General features: G+C 32.6%; 1 protein-coding gene across 1 annotated transcript in view; it reads left to right on the forward strand.

Moving 5' to 3' along the window:
- Positions 1–19,399, forward strand: part of LOC106644776 (luciferin sulfotransferase-like) — a 304,205-nt gene that overhangs the window by 93,166 nt on the left and 191,640 nt on the right. Inside the window, exon 2 of the mRNA XM_089597539.1 lies at positions 140–236. Coding sequence (XP_089453665.1) covers positions 140–236 — 97 coding nt within the window. The remainder of the gene's footprint in view (positions 1–139; positions 237–19,399) is intronic.

The raw sequence follows: 19,399 nt of genomic DNA on the forward strand, positions 1-19,399 counted from the left end.
AACTTAATTTTAATTTTTATTAATAATCATTCATTATTCGTGTTGTTTAATTAAATGTATTCTTAAAAAACTGAATTTACTAGAAATACTTTATGATAATTCCTTTTACTAAATAATTTTTAAATTTTGTTGACAATAGGAACTACCTGGACGCAAGAGATGGTCTGGTGCATAGCAAATAGTCTGGACTTCAAGGGAGCCAAAGTTCCCATTAACGAAAGATTTCCCTTCCTTGAGTAAGAATTTAACACACTCTTTTCTAAGGTTTCGTGGTAAAAACTTTAAAAAATAAAAGGGAAAATTTATACAGCTATAACAAAATATAAATTTATACTGAATATATATAACATGACGGTACTAGTGTGAGAGGTACGCGATTAATGCACAAGTATTATTTTCGTAATCTCTTTCATGTGTGAAGTATATAACTTTTATACGTAACGTGCACGATGAATAAAATTAAGATCTGTTGTTTGTTGTGGCTCTGTAAATAATACAAAAGAATCACCTTTTTTATTTATTTATTGTTAATAATGACATATTGTTGAATTAGGAGTAAAATGGTACGTTTTGTCCAGCAGCAAAGCGTAGGTTAGTGTCGCACAGAATGAAAGAAGCTGGACCTTCTATACAAAATTAAGATTTTTCCTCCTAATAAATGCCCGATGATTTGTCACCTAAGAAGTTACCTGACATGACACTTGACATGTCGTGTTAATAAGTCATCTCTAACTTTACTCAAAACATTAATAATAATATCAAACTATTAAATTATGCAATTTATTGCTCTGAAGTGTGCTATACGGGTGTTATTATCCACATGATTTATCGAAAAACATACTTACCTATCGAAGCTTGAAGGTGTTGATTTTTATTATTTTGAATTTAAAAAAAATTCTGATGTCATATATCAGATGTCATATGGCATCTGACATAATAAGCTAATGTATCATCTGACATATCAGCTGACTTATCACTCGACGTGTCATCTGAAAATTTTTCAAAATGTTTATAGATATCATCAACACTTTCACAATTTAATACGTATGTTTTGCGATGCAGCATGTGGATGATAACACCGTATGGATTTACGAGGAAACCGTAAATTGCATAATTTAACAGTTTTTATTCAATTTTAATTATTTCAGTAAATTTACATATGACATATTTACACAACATATCATCCGACATGTCAGACGCCATCTAAGATGACATATCAGCTGACATTTATTAGGAAGATTTAGCTTTACAAAAACCAAAAATAATTATAATTACAATTAAACTTTCATGAATAAACTAATACAAATTTCATTTGATTTTTGAGCTTAATCCTATATTAACATGATTGTAACGTCTCACCAATACATAGCTGGTCTCTTCTATCGGTCAACTATACACTGAGAGAAATTTTTTATAAGTTGTATGGTAAATGCACATCAAAATTACCGTGCCGAACGGTAAACGTGGGACTAGATCGTAACTCAGAATTTTTTACCCAACCTCAACAATTTATACCGTTGCGCCGAGTAAAAATCATTGACGCCCAACAAAAATTCCCCTCAAGACTCACGAGCGAATGTTCACTGTAGGTAAAACAGAGACCGTAGCTTAATTACATTGTATTTGAAGCAATAAAATTATTATAGTATTATACATTCTTCATCATAGTATACACATTTTTAAAAAATCTTATGTATATGAGACAGTCCGCTTGCAATGTTAAATCAGCTTAGGTTATAAGTGTTTAAATAAATTTAATTGATACATTTCAACTATTGTAAAGAAAAATTTATTCAAAATGGTACAATGTCCAACCGGTTACATTTACATTGATAAAAAAAAACAAGTACAGTGATAGCGTACTACAATCAATTAGATGAACAAAAACATTTTTTGTCGCATCTTGTACTGACACTTAATACGTTAACTGTGGTCTCTGTTTTACCTACAGTGAACTTTGGCTTATGAGTCATGAGGGGAATTTTCGTTGGGTGCCTGATGATTTTTACTGGACATAATGGTAAAAATTCTTAAGGTTAGGTGAAAAGTCTGGAGTGACGACATAGTCCCGTGTTTACCATTTCGCACGGTGATTTTTATGGGCATTTACAATAAAATTGATGAAAAACTTATCTAAGTGTAGGGACGTGTAAGAATCATACATGATTATAGAGTGAGTTGTACTATATTTTTACTTTAAGCGTTGCTAGATAAGTATGACTTGTTTTTTAAGTATAATTATTTTAATTATAGTTTTTATAATTTATGTATAAATCTCGTATGTCCATGTGTCGACAAGACTAACACGATGATCCAGGTCACTGTGCGTTATACACTAGAAAATCATATAATAATTTAAATATCAATGTTTTTTCGAATGTATCGAATATCAGATTATAATTGTTTTTTGATTACATCAACTCTTTTTAGATATTTTTATAATATTTAATTAAGTTTCATATATTTATGAAAAGTTATTTATTAGTAAGTTTTTAAAGTTAACTCTTATGGCTTGAAACTAAGTAAGCAAATTAGTAATTTTTAACGAATTTTCACAAAGTAAATTTTTTCGAGATATAAGATTATCGCATATCAACTCTCACTTATAATTAGTCATAACGGTGAACAACATCCATGTTAAAAAAAAAGAATTTTTTTAAAAGAGAGTTTAAAAAGGATGAATAATATAAACGTATTTTACTATAGTTTAGAAATAATATTAGTTTTCATAAATTTTGCATTCAATACATTCGTTTCGAAGGTTATACTGTTCCTAAAGTATGTCAAATTTTTATAGATATCCAAACTCATCTCTGATAGTAAGTTTCAAACTTCGATTCCAGATATAAGTGAGTTATTCATAATTTGTGTTGATACTTTAAAGTTGTACACTACCACACACTGAAGGTAGTGAGTACGAGAACCTTCCTTTTTTTTAATTTTAACTTTCCATAGTGATACTATTGCCATTTACCTGCTGCTTAATTGGCACACGGCCCAGAGTGTCCCCCTCCCGTCAACTCCGCCCCCCCCTTATGTTCTAGCTCTAGTTGCTTAGCCAATAGATCTTTTGATTTAATTAAAATTCAATAGCATCTTCTTTGGACCTAATTGAAAAAATAAGTTGCGACATTGTATAATCTTGAAATGAGGATCCATACCGTAAAGTAATGATGTACTTTAAGAAGTTAAAGAATTAAGACAATCTCCCTTGTTTGACTGAATTTTATACTGTAGTTATTACAAAACCACTGATCTTAACTGGCTATTAATTATCGACAGAGCGTAGGTTGTCGCGTCTGCTTCCATTAGATTAATGCTTTTGAGCAGTGTAGATGCTACTTCCTTGGCTCTGCTTGTAGTAAATTGCAAATTAACGCAGTAATTAATTTTGTAATAACTACATCATCATATTTGATCAAACAAAGGATATATATTATCTTTATTTTTCCATTTTTGGACTGTGAATGTTAATTATTTTACTGTATGTCTTAACTAAAAGGTAACATAGTTTTGCAATTATTGTTGCAATTAAGGTTAATGAAGATGATTACACTTTGCTTTGATCAAGAGAACGTATTTTTTCACATCTAATTCTACAATAAAATTTCTATTGATAATTAGTTTAAAACTTGCTGTGATTTCCATACTATAAAATACTACAATTTGTCCATACTATAAAATGTCAATGTGTACTCGCGTGAGGTGGGAGTCACGTGTGAAAATTGACGTCTTTATAGAGACATAACATATAGCTCTACAGTGAGTTTCTGCAGTACAGCATGCCAAAAATGAGTTGTGTACCTATGTTAGTTCGTAAATTTAGTTTTCTTTTTTTTAACCGTTGCATTCCGTCGGTCCAATAAACTCGTACTTTTTGATTTTTAATTTAAAAACCTTTTGATTTTTTTTTATGTGGTTTTTTATCCATCTAAAAAATAGGATTTTCGAAATTACAGTTTTTGCTATACATGTCTTACAACCAGTTATGTTAATATTGAAAGACAAATTTTGAATATACATTATACACTTACAAGCAACTGACAACATTTGGCTTGCCAAAAAAACGTCGAGTTAAAATATTGATGGAGGATAAACATATGTATACATAAGGAACGAAAAGAAACAATTATTTTGGGGTTTTCAAATTTACAAACAAAATTTTTCTAGCTTCTTGTATGACAATAGTAAGCTCGATTCTTACTTATAGCTACGCCGAGTATCTCAAAAATAAAAATACAACCTAGACTTATGGAATGCTTTGTCTAGAGCTGTTAAAGAAGATATACTTGTATAACACAATTGCTAAAACATTAGGTGTGCTCATTTTTTTAATATTTAGAAAAATACAACTACTTCATCTTTTTCCCTTTTCTTTTTTAATGAATTCTTAAAGGAATAGTTTTTACCACTATAAAAATTTTAGTTTTAAATTTGAAAAATTTATCATGAACTACTACAGGTATACAAACTCTCTATGTATTGTTATTTTCTACAGCTTGCTCAAGGTCTTTACGCATCAAGAGTGTTTATTTTTCAGTATAATAATTCGATTCAAAGTACACGGATTTTCTATAATTTCAAAGACCTTGGCCTTGCTAGTAATGATGCTGATGTATAATATTTGAAATACGGAAAATTAGCCATAAGTGTAATCGTGCTGTGATAGTTATAATTTTTCTGTATTTAATTATGCTATTAAAATTAAGAAATAAAATGCTATACGAAATTTGGTTTTCAGATACTCACGACGAATGGTACTTAGTGTTAGTTAGTGCTCATAACGGTGACTACATCTTACGAGCAATTTTCTCTTCAGTTGTCTTGTTGTTCCTGTCTCAATAAAGTATACATAGCTAGCTTATTTTTTTAAATAATTCTATTTGCTTACTTTTAGCAGAGCCACAGAAAGACCCCAAGATATAGAGTGCGAGCCTATATCGGTGTAGACCCCTTGATGGGGCTATCACACTTCTCTGACTCTTGCTCGCTCATCATCTCACGATTTTCTCTTACTTGGTATAATACTTCTTCTTTTTTTGAAAGTGGGGGGTATTTAGTTTTAATACTACGTGAATGGAGTTTTTTGGTATAGTACATAATTTGGTGCTATCAAACCATATTACGCAACTTACAATATAAATTTATATCGATATTAATAATTTAAATATAATATTAGGGTAAAATCAAATGTTCTTGATACAATACACTTTTATTACTAGTTTTTTACGATTAAGTCCAAGAATATTTGAGTTCAAGTACTATTTACAAGTTTCTGCTCTGAAAAAATAAGCTGTGATGTCAAAAGAAATTAAAAATAAATACATTTTTTTTTAGTATCGCTCTCTAAGTTAATTTATTGTAACTTTGTAAAAAGTCCCTTTTCGCGCTACATTTTTTGCTACTGCTAAAGCTAAATCAAATAAAAATTGTTTTTTTTTTTTTAAACAAAATGATGGTCGTTTAGATGGAGTCCCCTCGGCAAACTGGCAGACTCGCTTCTATTACAACTCATTAGAGTAAAAGAGAGGTCCGATCAAGTGATCACATATAACTTCTTTCTTACTCCTACAGGCAACTACTACCCGAACAAAAATCGATTGAGGATACCTTACGAGTTCATGAGGCCCTCTGTAGGTAATCTCTGGAGAGCCTACTGATGAAAAATGATAGGGCAAATGGTACTCAGTCAAAAATTTATAACTATAATTACACCTTTAAATTATAGCTATATTATAGCTATAATAACCTATAAAACAGCTATAAATACACCTGTAAATTATAGCTGTAAGTTTTGCTTACACTTATTTACATGAAAATTGGCTTAAAATCAGATTTTTTAAAAGTTAACCAGATAACTCATGCTATCATCCGTATGTTAACATCACAACTGGGGGCCTGAAGTATTTTTGAATAAGTAAAAAAAAAAAATCTTAAACAATATTTTAAATTTTTTAAAAATTGTTTCAAAATACTTCAGGCCCCCAGTTTTGATGTTATCATACGGATGATAGCATGAGTTTTATGATCAACCTTTAAAAATCCGATTTCAAGCCAATTTTCATGCAAATAAATTTGAGCAAAACTTACAGCTATAATTAATAGCTATATTTATAGCTGTTTTATAGGTGATTGTAGCTATAATATAGCTTTAAATTATAGGTATAATTATAGCTATTTATTTTTGACCGAGTATGCCCTTGGTAGGCATCCTCATTAGTCTGTAACCTATAGCTATAGCTATACCCTATATGTATATGAGAAACACATAAAAGTATTTGATACATTCTATAAGCTTCATATAAGCATAGTTCGTATAAGCATTATAAAACGTTCATTCAAAAAGGAGTTTCAAATTAGACCATCATCGTTTTTTGCACAACAAAAAAAAGTATACGACTTTTAAGTGAGCAAAGCTTAAAGAGAAGAAAATTGGTTGTGACTCCAAAATTAACGAAGTGCTCCCAGATAATTGTGTTGGTGAAAATGTTTATCTATATTCAGAAGATTTTTAAAAAATATGTGAAACTCCCTGAACTTACTAAACAGAATTATTTAAGTGTTGTATTAGAGTGTCATGCAAATTCGTTGTTTTGTCTCTCTTGCACTCATACATCAGGTGTCTGTCAACCAAAGCTTGCTGTATGTTAACAGATCTAAGTTAGTGAGGATGCCTATTTAGGGCCTACCGTTTGCCCTGTTTTTTTGCCTTAGTAGGCCCTCGCTAAGTGACTAGGTAACCTACAGAGGACCTACCGGTGGCCATCCTACGACTTTCTGTTCGAGTAACAACCTACTTCTTCTGACTGCCAAACTCTATCTAAATGTATTCCAATCATTGCAGTTAGCAGAATCTCATTTTTCAAATATATTACTACGTAGTTCTAAAGATAATTACCTAGTTCTAAAACATAAGCCTTGTCTGACGTGATTTTGAATAAGCATATGTAACTGTATGCAACACCTATCAAGTTAAATATACAAGCTAGAAGAGACTAATAACGGTATATACACACACATATATCTCCCTATATTATATAGTTATTTGTGTGGGGCATTCCATATATCCCCCACAGCCCCTCCACAGCCACCTCACACAATTTCGCGTGTCCCTCCATAGACCCCTACGGCCCTTCTACAGGCCCCCAACTCCATTTTTTATACATCATGTCATGTATACTTATTAAATGATGGAGCATTAATGAGTGACTTTAAATTTGTTACCATAAATATTGCCGATTTATCTATAAAAATCATCAAGTAAAGTCAATAAATTATGTAAAAATCTCTTTCCAAACAATATTTTCCATTTCTGTATTATTTTGCCTTTCAACTTGCATAAATAAATTATTTTTATCTTTGCATCTTTGTAAAGCCACATATACTAATTAACCATGAGAAAAAAAGGATTTTTTTAATACAAACCTACATTGTCGAAACTTTGACCTTGGGATTGGTTTATTGTCATAGCAAATGCCACAACGATAAGAAATTGCTCACGATACAAAATAAATGGTAATGTTAAGGAGTTTTCTGTGTCTAAAGTTATTCTTAGAATGAAGACTCTATTTAAAATTTTTCTCCAGTTATTATTTCTCCTTCTTTATTTTACTGCAATAATTTTGTGATTCGTACACATGTTTCATTACAGAGTCTATCCGATAAACTTCAATTTCTCAGTAACATCACTATTGTACCAATTTTTAGATTTAGTTCATGAGGTGGTGATTCTTTACGAATATTGTTCAATATTTTCACCGAAAAATTTGAATAAATATTATCGTCTGATTTATCAACCCCTTTATAAGTTGCGTTATCTATACAATAGTAACTTTTAATTTCTCCAATGAATTTTTTAAGAATTTTGTTATTCAAATAAGAGGTGTTCTCGTTATGCGACGTAAGATTAAAACTTTTCATCGAACAATTGTAGATATTAGAAAATATTTGAGAACATACTTATTTAAGATCCAATTTTTAGGAATGTTAAAAGTTTTTATTTCCTCGTCCCCGATTTTTACTAATAATTTTAAAAATTCTTTATCGTTAGCACAAATGTTGATTTCTTATTTCAAAATTTGGAATGACTTCCATGAAAATAAAAATTTAACAGTTTGTTCAAGTATAATTTTTCTATTACCGTTTTTTATCACTGGGAGAATCTGACGAAAATGACTAAAATAATTAATCTACTTCCAAAATATTTTTCAGTATTACATAAATCTCTTAACGTTCTGTCTTCAATTTCTAATGCTTTTTTTTGATCATTAAAGCCTCATCCCAAATAATTAAATCAACTTCTCTCAATATTTTTTTATCTGACTCAAATTCTAAAAATGCACTCTCTATGTTATTAAGATCTAAAGGAAGTATAAAAGTTCTATGACTGGTCATTCCCTTTGGAAGCAAAATTGATGCTATGCTAGTCCATGCCGTTGACATGATCTTTTTACTTTGAGAAATAAAAAGATAAATTAACGTTTTATATCAATAAGTTTTTCCTGACCCTCTAGGACCATCTATAGAAAAAACATTTTTTTTTGTTCACAAATAATAGAAAAATTTATTTTTCTAGTCATTATTCAAACTTTTGTACGTCGAGTTAAACATTTCTTTACTAAAACGTTTTTCATCATCCATATCTTCTTTTTCATTTTCCATTTTCTTAGTACCTAAGTCGTACCTGGTTTTTAAGGTTTTTTTAAGTCACTGATTATAGGTCTCCCTCTGTCTATTCGCTTCCCCTTACTCACTATGTGTCTCTAAGGTTCCATTATTTGTTTAACTTGATTGTACTTTTACATTTCAAATCTCTTTCTAGTCCATGTCTTCTTTACCCAAATATAAAATTCTTGATTACTTGAGGACTTTATTAAGTAAAAGACCGAATTCAGAAGGAGGTATAATTAAATAGACAAATACAATTAAACTTTTAAAACAATAATTCATTCTATTAGCTTAATGTTCTGACATTTCATGTATCATTTTAACTCATTTGTTCTTTTAAAACCCTTTCCACATTTTTCACATATTTGTTTTTCATGGTTTTTATGAATTAACAAACGTCTGTTTCAATGTGACGATTTTCAAAGTTAAATATTTTCGAATTACTGAAAAATTTCTAGCTTAACAATATTTTTAGTTTCCGATTTATTCTTGGATTCAATTTAAATGAAAATTCTTTTTGGATTCTTACATCCTAATAAAGCAACGTATAATTGTCCGTAAGAGAATAAAGGTTTCTACTGTACAATCCTAAAGAATCAAAATCTGTTTTTCTGATTTTTTAATAAATATAGAACATGCTAATACAAAGGGAAACTGTTTTCTATAGCAGACAAAAGGTAATGATAATAAGGTGCCAGTATTCAATGTTATTCTGGGAATATAAACTTTGCTTTTTTTCTCTCATAATTATTTCTGCTTCTATATTGTACTTAAATAATTTTGTTATTTTTAATCTTGTGCCTCTACAGCGACCGTCGGATATACTTAAAGTTTTTATTAACACTACTATAGCATTTATTACTAATTTTAATTCGTGTAATGGAAAATCCTCTCTAATATTATTTTAAAATACTGTTGGAAAATTAATATTTATGTTATCATATGTTTTATTAACTCCTTTTTGAGTCACGTATGCTGCTTTTGTGAATTAATTATCAGTCTGCATTAATAAATACATGAGTAATGTCGTTATTTTGTCTACTCAATCTATCAGTAGGGGGTTTGTGTGCAAAGCGCGCAGGGGGGCGTTAGCCCTACTAGTGTATATATATGTATATATATATATATATATTTATATTAGGTAATAAGTATGTTGCGGCATTGAAACGCATCTTTCATTGTAAATAAAAATGCATTCGTAAGCATGGGGTTGAATATTCAAGAACACGTGCTAGCTTACGTGGTTAACTTAAGAAACTCAGCTCAGATTCTCTGCAGCAGGATCCACCAGCTCCAAAATCTATTGCACAAAGTTTCAATACATTTGGGTTGCGTTTAATGCTTTGAAGCATATCACTGCCCACTTTTCCAGCAAGAAAGGAAAATGGAAAAGCTTCAAGCATCGTTTTTTCTCATTAATGAAAATAAAGCTCGTATTTCATTTGTTGAGAAATAGCAAAGCTTACCTAATTTAGTTCAAGGTCAAGTGGTGAAACAGTTAAAAGGCCTTGACGTTATTGAAATGAACTTCGACTCAGCATGGGAGAAATGTGTTTGACAGTATGACAGTTTATTAATTTGGCTCTTCAGCACCTTTAAAAATCTCATTCAGCTATCATCAGTCAAAGCACACAATATTTAGGATTTAAATAAAATAATTGATCGAACCAAGTAAGCTGCTTGTGTGATTCGAGATCAGAATCGCCCTATTGAGTGCTACGATGGTTGGATCATGCATAGTATAGAAAAAAAAACTGGATACAGCCTCTCGAGAAGCGTGTGGGAAAATTTTTTAAAGTGCTGTCTATGGTTTTTCTACTCATGATGCCTTGTTGCGATTTTTGAAAAAGCACTTTTAAACACTCGAGCAAATGCGTGCTGCATTAAAGAACTTTGACTCACATGACAAGCGATTGGAAAATTCGGCTTCTCACTCATCTAATCGCACAGTTGCTTATAACGTCTAGACAGTCGAATTAAACAGATCGTCTGGTCCTTTGTATGACCATTGCAAAGGATCTCACTGGCTGCAACACTATGCTCGGTTTAATCCGAGGGTACCTAATAAACGCTTGAAATTTTGCAAAAAGGTTGAAGTTTGTCTTCATCGTTTGAAAAAAAGTCATTTTGCAGACAAATGCACTTTGACTTATCGGTTTTTCATGTGCCAAGCGATGCACCATACTAAGCTTGATTTTGACCAAAACTCGCAAAGTAATCCATTGAGCAAATACGGTCTCCACAAATCCGTTAATACCGCAGAGCAGGCCATCGATACCCCAGTGAGTTCTGCCACAATCGGACAAGCCGCTTTGCATATGGTTTCTCTTGGAGCTACGGTTCTTCTAGCCACAGATCGCGTCACGATTTCTAATTCTGCTGGTAAATCTCTCAAGGTTTGAGGTTTGACGGACCCTGCTTTGCAGCGATAATTTATTTAACGGGGCAGAAACGTCATCACAATGCGACACTGTCACTAACGATTTTTTAAAAAAGGTAAAAAGTTAAATTTTTGTAATGAGTTTTTTGGCATTAGTTTTTTTTTTTTTTTAACTAGACAAAAAGAGAATTTAGTATGCGTAACAACGTGTATGTTAGTGTATTCACATTGTGACCACCGGTCACTCCTACAAAAAAAATAGTAAAATTTTTTTATTAATTTTGACTATTAAAATTATAAAATTATTATTTAGTGTTTAAAGCTGCCACCGATAAGTAGGATATGCAAATATAGCGATAGTGTGCGTCATAATGTGCAGGAGTGGAGGGAAAGAGACAACAACATTCTACCAATGATGAGAGTCCGCAAATTTACCCCTCACCAAGCAATTGCCGAGCCGCCGAAAAACCGAGGTCTGCTGTACGATCAAGACACAGCCACATCAGATTCTAGCTCTAGATTCTCTGCCTAGTAGGTCAAAGTACCTTGCTTCTCGGGCTTCTAGACTGATCTCACAACACTGGCCTATAGCGACGTGCTTGGTGAGGCATTGTGTCCGAGCCTTTCGCGTACACATTACGCCAGCTATTTTTTATATTCTTGTTATTCATTAATTATTGAATCATTCTTTTGATAATTCTTTTTTAACGATTTTAAATTAATTTATTTGTTTTAAGAATAGCGTATTGAACTTTACGATTGTTCAAACACTTCAATAAGTTTTCATGCGAACGAGCGTCTTATGCCGTTTATGTAATTCGAGCCACGCGCTCCTGTGTATAAAACTTGATTGAATACATGATATTTTCGATTTACACGTTATTTCGCATATTAATTGCGTTGAAAAACTATTTATTAGTACTATGACATCTTTCACGAAGTTGTAACGTTAGCCACCATAAGATAATTTATAGGTTTGCGGGTAAGGGATCCTATCACCTTTCCTTTAGATGTTTGATATACTCGTAATATATTGAGTATTATATCCTATCTTTTCATCTCTACATGGGGCATTAGAAGGGCGGGAGATAATTCTTAGTTTTATTTCATGCATTAGATAGAATATTATGGTCTAGGTAAGTACCGTGAACCCACGACTCCTTTATAGTCAACAACGTAATTTTCTCCTCGGTAAGTAGCCGCAAATAATAACGAGAACGTCACAACACAAGAAAATAGTTCCCAGTATTGCTGTATATTATAGCTCCTTTCACCTCTCTTAAGTCTTACCCCACTAACTGTGACGAACGTCTGTAAGTCAAAAATTACCTTCGTCACGAATCAACAAATTGTAAAGGTATATTAAAGGTATATAAGTAATTGTAAATATATATTAGTATCCATACACAGACATTATCTTTAACATTTGTCCTTATTTATATATATGTATATAGCAGGTGCTCCTGCCAATCGTCAGCTGGTGCATAAAATGCAAGAGACTCTGAGCGTCAAACCCGTCACGCTCCTTGCATTTTCAGCTCAGGTATAGTCTAGACGTTAAGGCCACTGTGGCTCTTGCCTCATAGCCATGAGCTCGTTGGCTTGATCGCATGTCATACTTCATGGCTCAAACACGAGCGCTTCCTGCCGTTGAGCGCTCCAGCTTCGTGCTTTGAATGCAAGGGAGACCGCATGCACTAAAAACCAGGTAACCTCTATGTGTTAAAGCCATGGATTCCTTCTCCACGTGGTCAAGGTGGTATTTTTTTTCAAATCGTAGTTTTAACTAAAAAAAATTGAGTTGCCTTGGCAATCTCGTAATGGATTTGAAATGTTGATAAATTCATTTACTTGCATTAATACTTACCCATCGATAAGATTAGTTTAATATCCAATATTTTTATATACCACACAAGCAGGTATTGACTGAAAAATCTTAGAAAATATGAAATGTAGCAATTGAAAGGAGGAGTCACCGAGACCTCGATGGTAAAATTGGTAACGCACTTTCCCGGCAAGAAATGAGTTTCAGGTTCAAATCCTGGTCGAGGTGGCTTTTTTTTAAATTGCTACTTAAGACAATTTTTCTACAAATCCTAGTTTAAACTGGAAAAAAAATCGAGTTGCCTTGGCAATCTCGTTATGGATGGGAAATGTCGATAAATTTAATTACTCGTATATTAGTGAACATTTGTTTGTTTTAAAATTAACAAAGTAATGATAAATTATTGAATATTCATAGAAACATAGGAAAACTGCTGCTAAAAATACTACTTTCTGAGTTTTAAATAAAAAGTATAAAAAAAAAAAAGTTTTATTAATATAGTTCATACTCTAACCAAATTAATTCATGAACAGTAAATTAATATTTAACTTAAAAATAAGTAACAAACCACATCATAACAAAGTAATGGAATTTTCTATATCTGGATCACTCAAAGCAAAGTAGGTTAAGTACAATTTATTTGAAGAAGACTACATTTGAAGAACAAAACTTACGTACTACTGACAAATGCAACTAGTTCTCATAACGAAGTTACTATCATAAGAACTGCATTAATACTAACGTTATTATTATTACTATTATTGTTACTGGTTCGATTACTATTACCACTATTTTTATTATTTTAACTTCTACTATTAAAACTATTGTTATTATAATATTACTATGATCATTATACTTCCCCGTAGTTTTATTATTATTACTACTACCACTACTGAACTTATGGACTACCGTATTTGCTATTATCATTGTTTTTACTAACACTGCTACTGCTAGAACCATTTTTATTGTCACTATTTGTATTATTCCAATTACTACCATTATTACTATTATCATCATTACCGGTACAATCATTACCACTTATTTTCTTTATTATTAATTAAGTATGCTCACTCTTTTATTAATAATTAGCACTATTTTATCAATGTCGTTAGTCGTAAGGAATATCAGATGTAAGGACAAACGGGAGGAAAAATAGAATATTGTCTCCCCTCTCTCTAGTGTGTTGGGCTGGGAAGAGAATTTTCTAAAGTTTACAACTCTTACGTGCTCGAATCTGAGTGGTGGCCCCGAATCATACAAGGGTGTGACCTAGGAAACACGTTTTCCTATTCGATGATCACTTTCCTAGTTCGCACTTGGGACCTCTTCCCAACACCCCAACTTTGCGTATAAACAAGAACGACGCCCCCGAATTGACCCATGTGATCCTCACGAGTAGCTTTCTTGAACCACTTGGGCTGCTTATCTTTGTGCAAGCAAACCAGTTGATCTGCTCACGTGTACCATTGCACCGTCTCGCGAGAGTGGCTGACGTGGGGTTAGATCTTCCTTACGTACCTTACCACCTCGCATTGTGGCTTATCTTCATCTATTTGACTGCTTAACAGGAGACATTAGAGAAAAGGAATTCCAAGCAACAAGCGAAAGCTTAGCTCAAAACCTTGTGCGTTACGCTGACGTAACATGTGATAACATAAGTTATGGTGTTTGTACATGTTTACACTGGTCATAAGTTGGTTTGCACCGTTGGCCTTAAAACTCTGTGTTTGTGTTAAAAAGTCATGCCTGCGGCTAAGGATAATTATAAATAATAACTTCTAAAAAATTACATTATTTTGTTAAAATTTGAATTTATATTTTAATATATATTTGCATACATAAGTCAGTCTACCAAAAATGGTGTGTATTGTATCCCAGGCAATAACAACATCATGTATGAAGATATCGATCTGAAAACTTTTTGAAATAATCAAAGGATCTTTTCCGCTTACAAAAAAACATAATTATAATTCTGAAGGAGATAACATGATTTTAAGCTAGAAAAAAGGGGGTAAATGAGCGTTACGAGCTTGAGCCCCTCGTTAATTTACGGTTTTGACGATACCTACAAGCAAAGCATGGACTCTTTAATTTTCCCATGGCATTGAATTTCACAGTTAACGGCATAAAAAATATTTGTATGCATTTTAGAGATAAAAAAAAAAAATTGTATCAAAGATTTGGATAGTGTTTAAGTTCCGAGACCAAAATATAGCTGGTTCAACATTCCCTTTCAGAAAATGCTCTCACAAACGCACGCAATTGAATCTGGACATTCCAATTTGGACGTTATACTTTTTGAGGTGTTGGAGTATCGACTTACGAGGTGGCAAATAAAAATATGTATAGCTGTTTTATATGTGATATAAGTGCAATGGTGAAGTTTTAAATTCCTTTAATGCGTCGCAATGTCCGTTTTAAGTGGCACCTCGACCAATGCCAATGGCAAAAATGTAACTGAGATGTGGTAATTCTTACAATAATAAAATTTGTTATGAGAGAGCAATAGAAGTAAGTCTGAAACCAATCTCTAAGCCCAGAGAGCGAAAGCGGTTTCGTCAATGCCAGATGACGTTGACTCAAGTGGAATAACACCTGGTGAATAACTTCCAGTGGAGTAAAACCTGTTAAATAACAAAATTGTGGAAAAAATAGAAGACTATGTGCTATTGCTGATAAATTTTCAATAAAATTTCGAACGATGTTCTATTTGTGCACTTTTCTACCAAAATTTCAGTAGCGCCTCGGCCTACTTGAATGGCAAAAAGCTCACTCATGTGGCACTTCTTATAATACTAAAATTTATAATCAGACATCAGTGGAAGTGAACTCCTTTTTTTAAAAAACAATAATCTATTTAATAAATGGCTATTTACATATTTACACATCATTCGCACATTAAAAAAATTTAATTTTACTAAACTTTTAAGACTTGATGGCTTCAACATATGTTATGGGCTTCGAAACATTAACTGGCCCTCAATAATGTTAATTCAAAGATTGTTAAGTTGGATTGCTAAGTTGAGGAAAATCCAATTTTAAAAACCTTTAGGATCACATGGAATTTTCAAACCACATCTTAACTTATACAGTGAAATTATGTTAGAAGATGCAAATTCGATTAGATGAGCCCATACCGCAAGACTTGAATTTCAAATGGATTGCATTTACCAGAAAAACTTTTTTTATACACCATTTATCAATCGCGTGTCAACTATTAATAAGAAATTTCACACTCATCAAATTGCACGGTCTTTGTGATGCAAGTAAAGGAGACTATGATGCGTGTTTTTATGTTTATTCAAGTGATTCAAATGTTTGCATTATATTGTGCTATTGTGTTCAAAATCTATATAATGTTTAAATATATGTGTTTAAAAGCTGTATAGCTCCATTAAAAAAAGTTAAAATCCCTTAATTCAAATTATACGGCACACATCTCCTAGCACTCCTTTATACCAAATCGATCTCGTCTTTGACGTTTTTTAACAATAAAATCATTTTTTATTCTGACTGGACTATCCACTAACGTAATCTCCTGGCTTCAAAAATCACCTTAATTGTTAAGAACACTTGATGCTAATCGTGTCGCAAAAATACAATTACTCGGAAACCTGATTCAATGGTGATACGTCTGAACGAACAAGAATCCTGCAGACGCGCTTTCGTGAGGACAATACCCAGTTGAATCTTTTAAAAACAATGTATGGCTAAAAGAACCAACTTGGCTAAAATTATCGAAAATTTTTTGGCCCATTGGAATCGATCAAATTTCTTTGGACTTACCAGGTTTACGGAAAAACGTATGCCTTTGTATTTTAGCAATTAATTGTGATTTTTACATCGTTTCTCGTCTCATTTAAGTTGATCTAACGCGATCTCTTACGTTCTCCAATTTTTATAACCGAGTAAGTAAGGATATCGGAATAGAAAAAAAATTGGAAGCTGGAAGATGAGTGCTTCGAGTTATTCAGCAAAAATAATATTGCGATGAATTGAGCAAATAAAATCAAACAAACAAATAAAAAAATAGTAGACATGCCATGCTTTGCTCATTTATCGACAGACACAGTTTGCTTCATGATGCAAGATGTTAGATACATTCAAAGTTACAAATTAATCGAAACTCTTACCATTTCGTCATCATGTCACGGATTCGACTTCACACGGAATCCATGAATCATCATTTTATGCCAACATTCAAAGGACATTATTTATAATCAGACATTGCGTTTGATTTTTAGACAGGCAAAATTAAGTCCAAATAACTGTACATCTTTGCATATAGTGTATTCGTTATCAACCAATCAATTTACAAGGTCAAATAGGAAATTTAATAAAATCACGGGTCGGACCATCACCCAAATTTGAACTTACGGTATTAAATTTTTGTGGCCTTATTTTCATGAAGGAGAATAAATTCAAAAATAACTTACGGATAAAATCATGTTACTGTGTTTTTAATTGCATGGTTACAAAAGCCGTGCACATAGAACTTGTAAGTGACTTATCTACAAACTGATTTCTTGGGGAATTTTGACGTTTCATCGGACGAAGAGGAACACCTGATCACCACGTTTACTCTGATAATGGTACAAACTTTGTTGGTGCAAGCAATCAACTATGCGAGCTATACAAATTATTTAACTCTGAACGATTTCAAGAAGATTTAGGAATGGTTTCCAATCGAAAAAAAAACTATATAGCACTTCAATCCATTTTTATCACCAGACTTTGATAGTATTTAGGAAATGGCTGTTAAATCATTCAAGCATTATTTTTAATGCGTCGTGGGCCATCACGTTTCACAATTTCTACCGATTGAGACAATCTCATAGCGTTAACTCTAGCTCACACTTTAGTCAATCACCCACTCACGTTACTACCCGAAAATAATTTATTTTCCGTTCCAATGAATCGACTATCTGTCTGAGAGTTCATTTGAAGGGCTCGTCAAGATTTTTTGTGACAATAGCATGTCTAATATCATTCCAAGCTATAGAAGCGGCAAAAACGGCACAAGAATGATGGAAAAATTGAAAAAGTTCCGTTGTTATTATCATAGACAAGAATCAACCCTGTATGTGGTGGAAGTTGGAAGCGGTCTTTGAGGTGTATCCAGGAAACGATGGAGTCATTAGAGTAGCTACAATCAAGACCTTTCAAGAAGTCTTATTTCAAAATTCTTACCAGTCAACACATGATTGAATCACTATACAAAAATTGTAAAAACTTGCTCTCTTCGCTCACAACGGGGAAAATAGGTTTTATTGACAAAAATAAGACAAGAATCTCGCACCTTTTCCTTTCACGCATAGCAACATGAAAAATAAACATCTTAACAACAGCGAGGATATAAACACTAATCACGCGCATCTAAAAAGCGTTCTTTTATTACAAATCAGATAATATCAATTCTTTTAAAAAAAGGGCTATTAAACACATTTGACATTTTGCCTTTAACTATTTATTTATATAACGTTCACTTTGGAAATCATTATCATATAACACGTTATTTAATATTCGTTACACGTTTCAGCCGTTTGTTTCGTAGTCACTCCTGGTGAACGTTGTTCTGCAAAAAACTTCAGTGTTGCGCGTTTATACGGTGATTTATCAAATTAGTGTACATATTTTCTTAGTTAGGTTTTAAACATTACCTCAATAGCACTATCAAATCCTACCTCTTGGACAGATTCATCCATGTTAATTTAAACGACTCCCTACCTGATCCCCGTTTAACAAGCTCTGAAGTTTCCAAAGGCTCCAAATACTTATCCTTCCTTTTTAATATCTTTTGCCGCGATCTGCCCCAGCAAGAATATATCAATATGTACAGCTACGTAGACGACATCGTAGTCAGCTGTACGATAAAACAATACTCACGGTGCATTAACATTCTAAGCGAGTGTGTATAATCTTCACTCTTTATTGAAACTTGAATATGGGGATAATCACGTCAACTGCCCCAGCGCCGCGGTGGACAGCCCGCGCGGTCGTCAAACACGACGTTTTTAACTCGTCGTTTCGGTGTCAAAACTTTGATAAAAAAATAATCTAAAAACATATTCTTACGTACTTTTTCCTCAGTTTTTCAGTGGTGGCATCAGTTTTTCGAAAATTTGCTCCCATAACCTCAAAAAATGCACTTGTTTGAAAAACACGTTTTATCTCCATGATCTTCAACTTTTGGAATTTTTTTGATAGTCTAGATCGAAAGATGAGACATTTTTACGTAGATATCGACAATAAAAAAAGAGGGGTTTTTCATTTTTATAACATATTTAAACGACGAACGAGATGATGGGAGCCGCGGTGGCCGGGCCATGCGCGGCAGGAGCGCGCCGTCTGCTACCGTCTCTCTGACTGGATGTAAACAAATACACCTAACCGTGACGGTTTGCACTTCGCAACAAGTTTCGATTGAATAATTAAATATTAGTATTTATTATTTTTATGACTTGAGGTTGTGCTATCGTAAGTCGAAGTTTTCGTAGGTTTTACTACAAAGAAACGAAGGTTTTTTT

Source organism: Copidosoma floridanum, unplaced genomic scaffold, assembly GCF_036245765.1.
Source record: "Copidosoma floridanum isolate Cflo_tuat_1 unplaced genomic scaffold, Cflo_Japanese_pri ptg000033l, whole genome shotgun sequence".
NCBI classification, from domain to species: Eukaryota; Metazoa; Arthropoda; class Insecta; order Hymenoptera; family Encyrtidae; genus Copidosoma; species Copidosoma floridanum.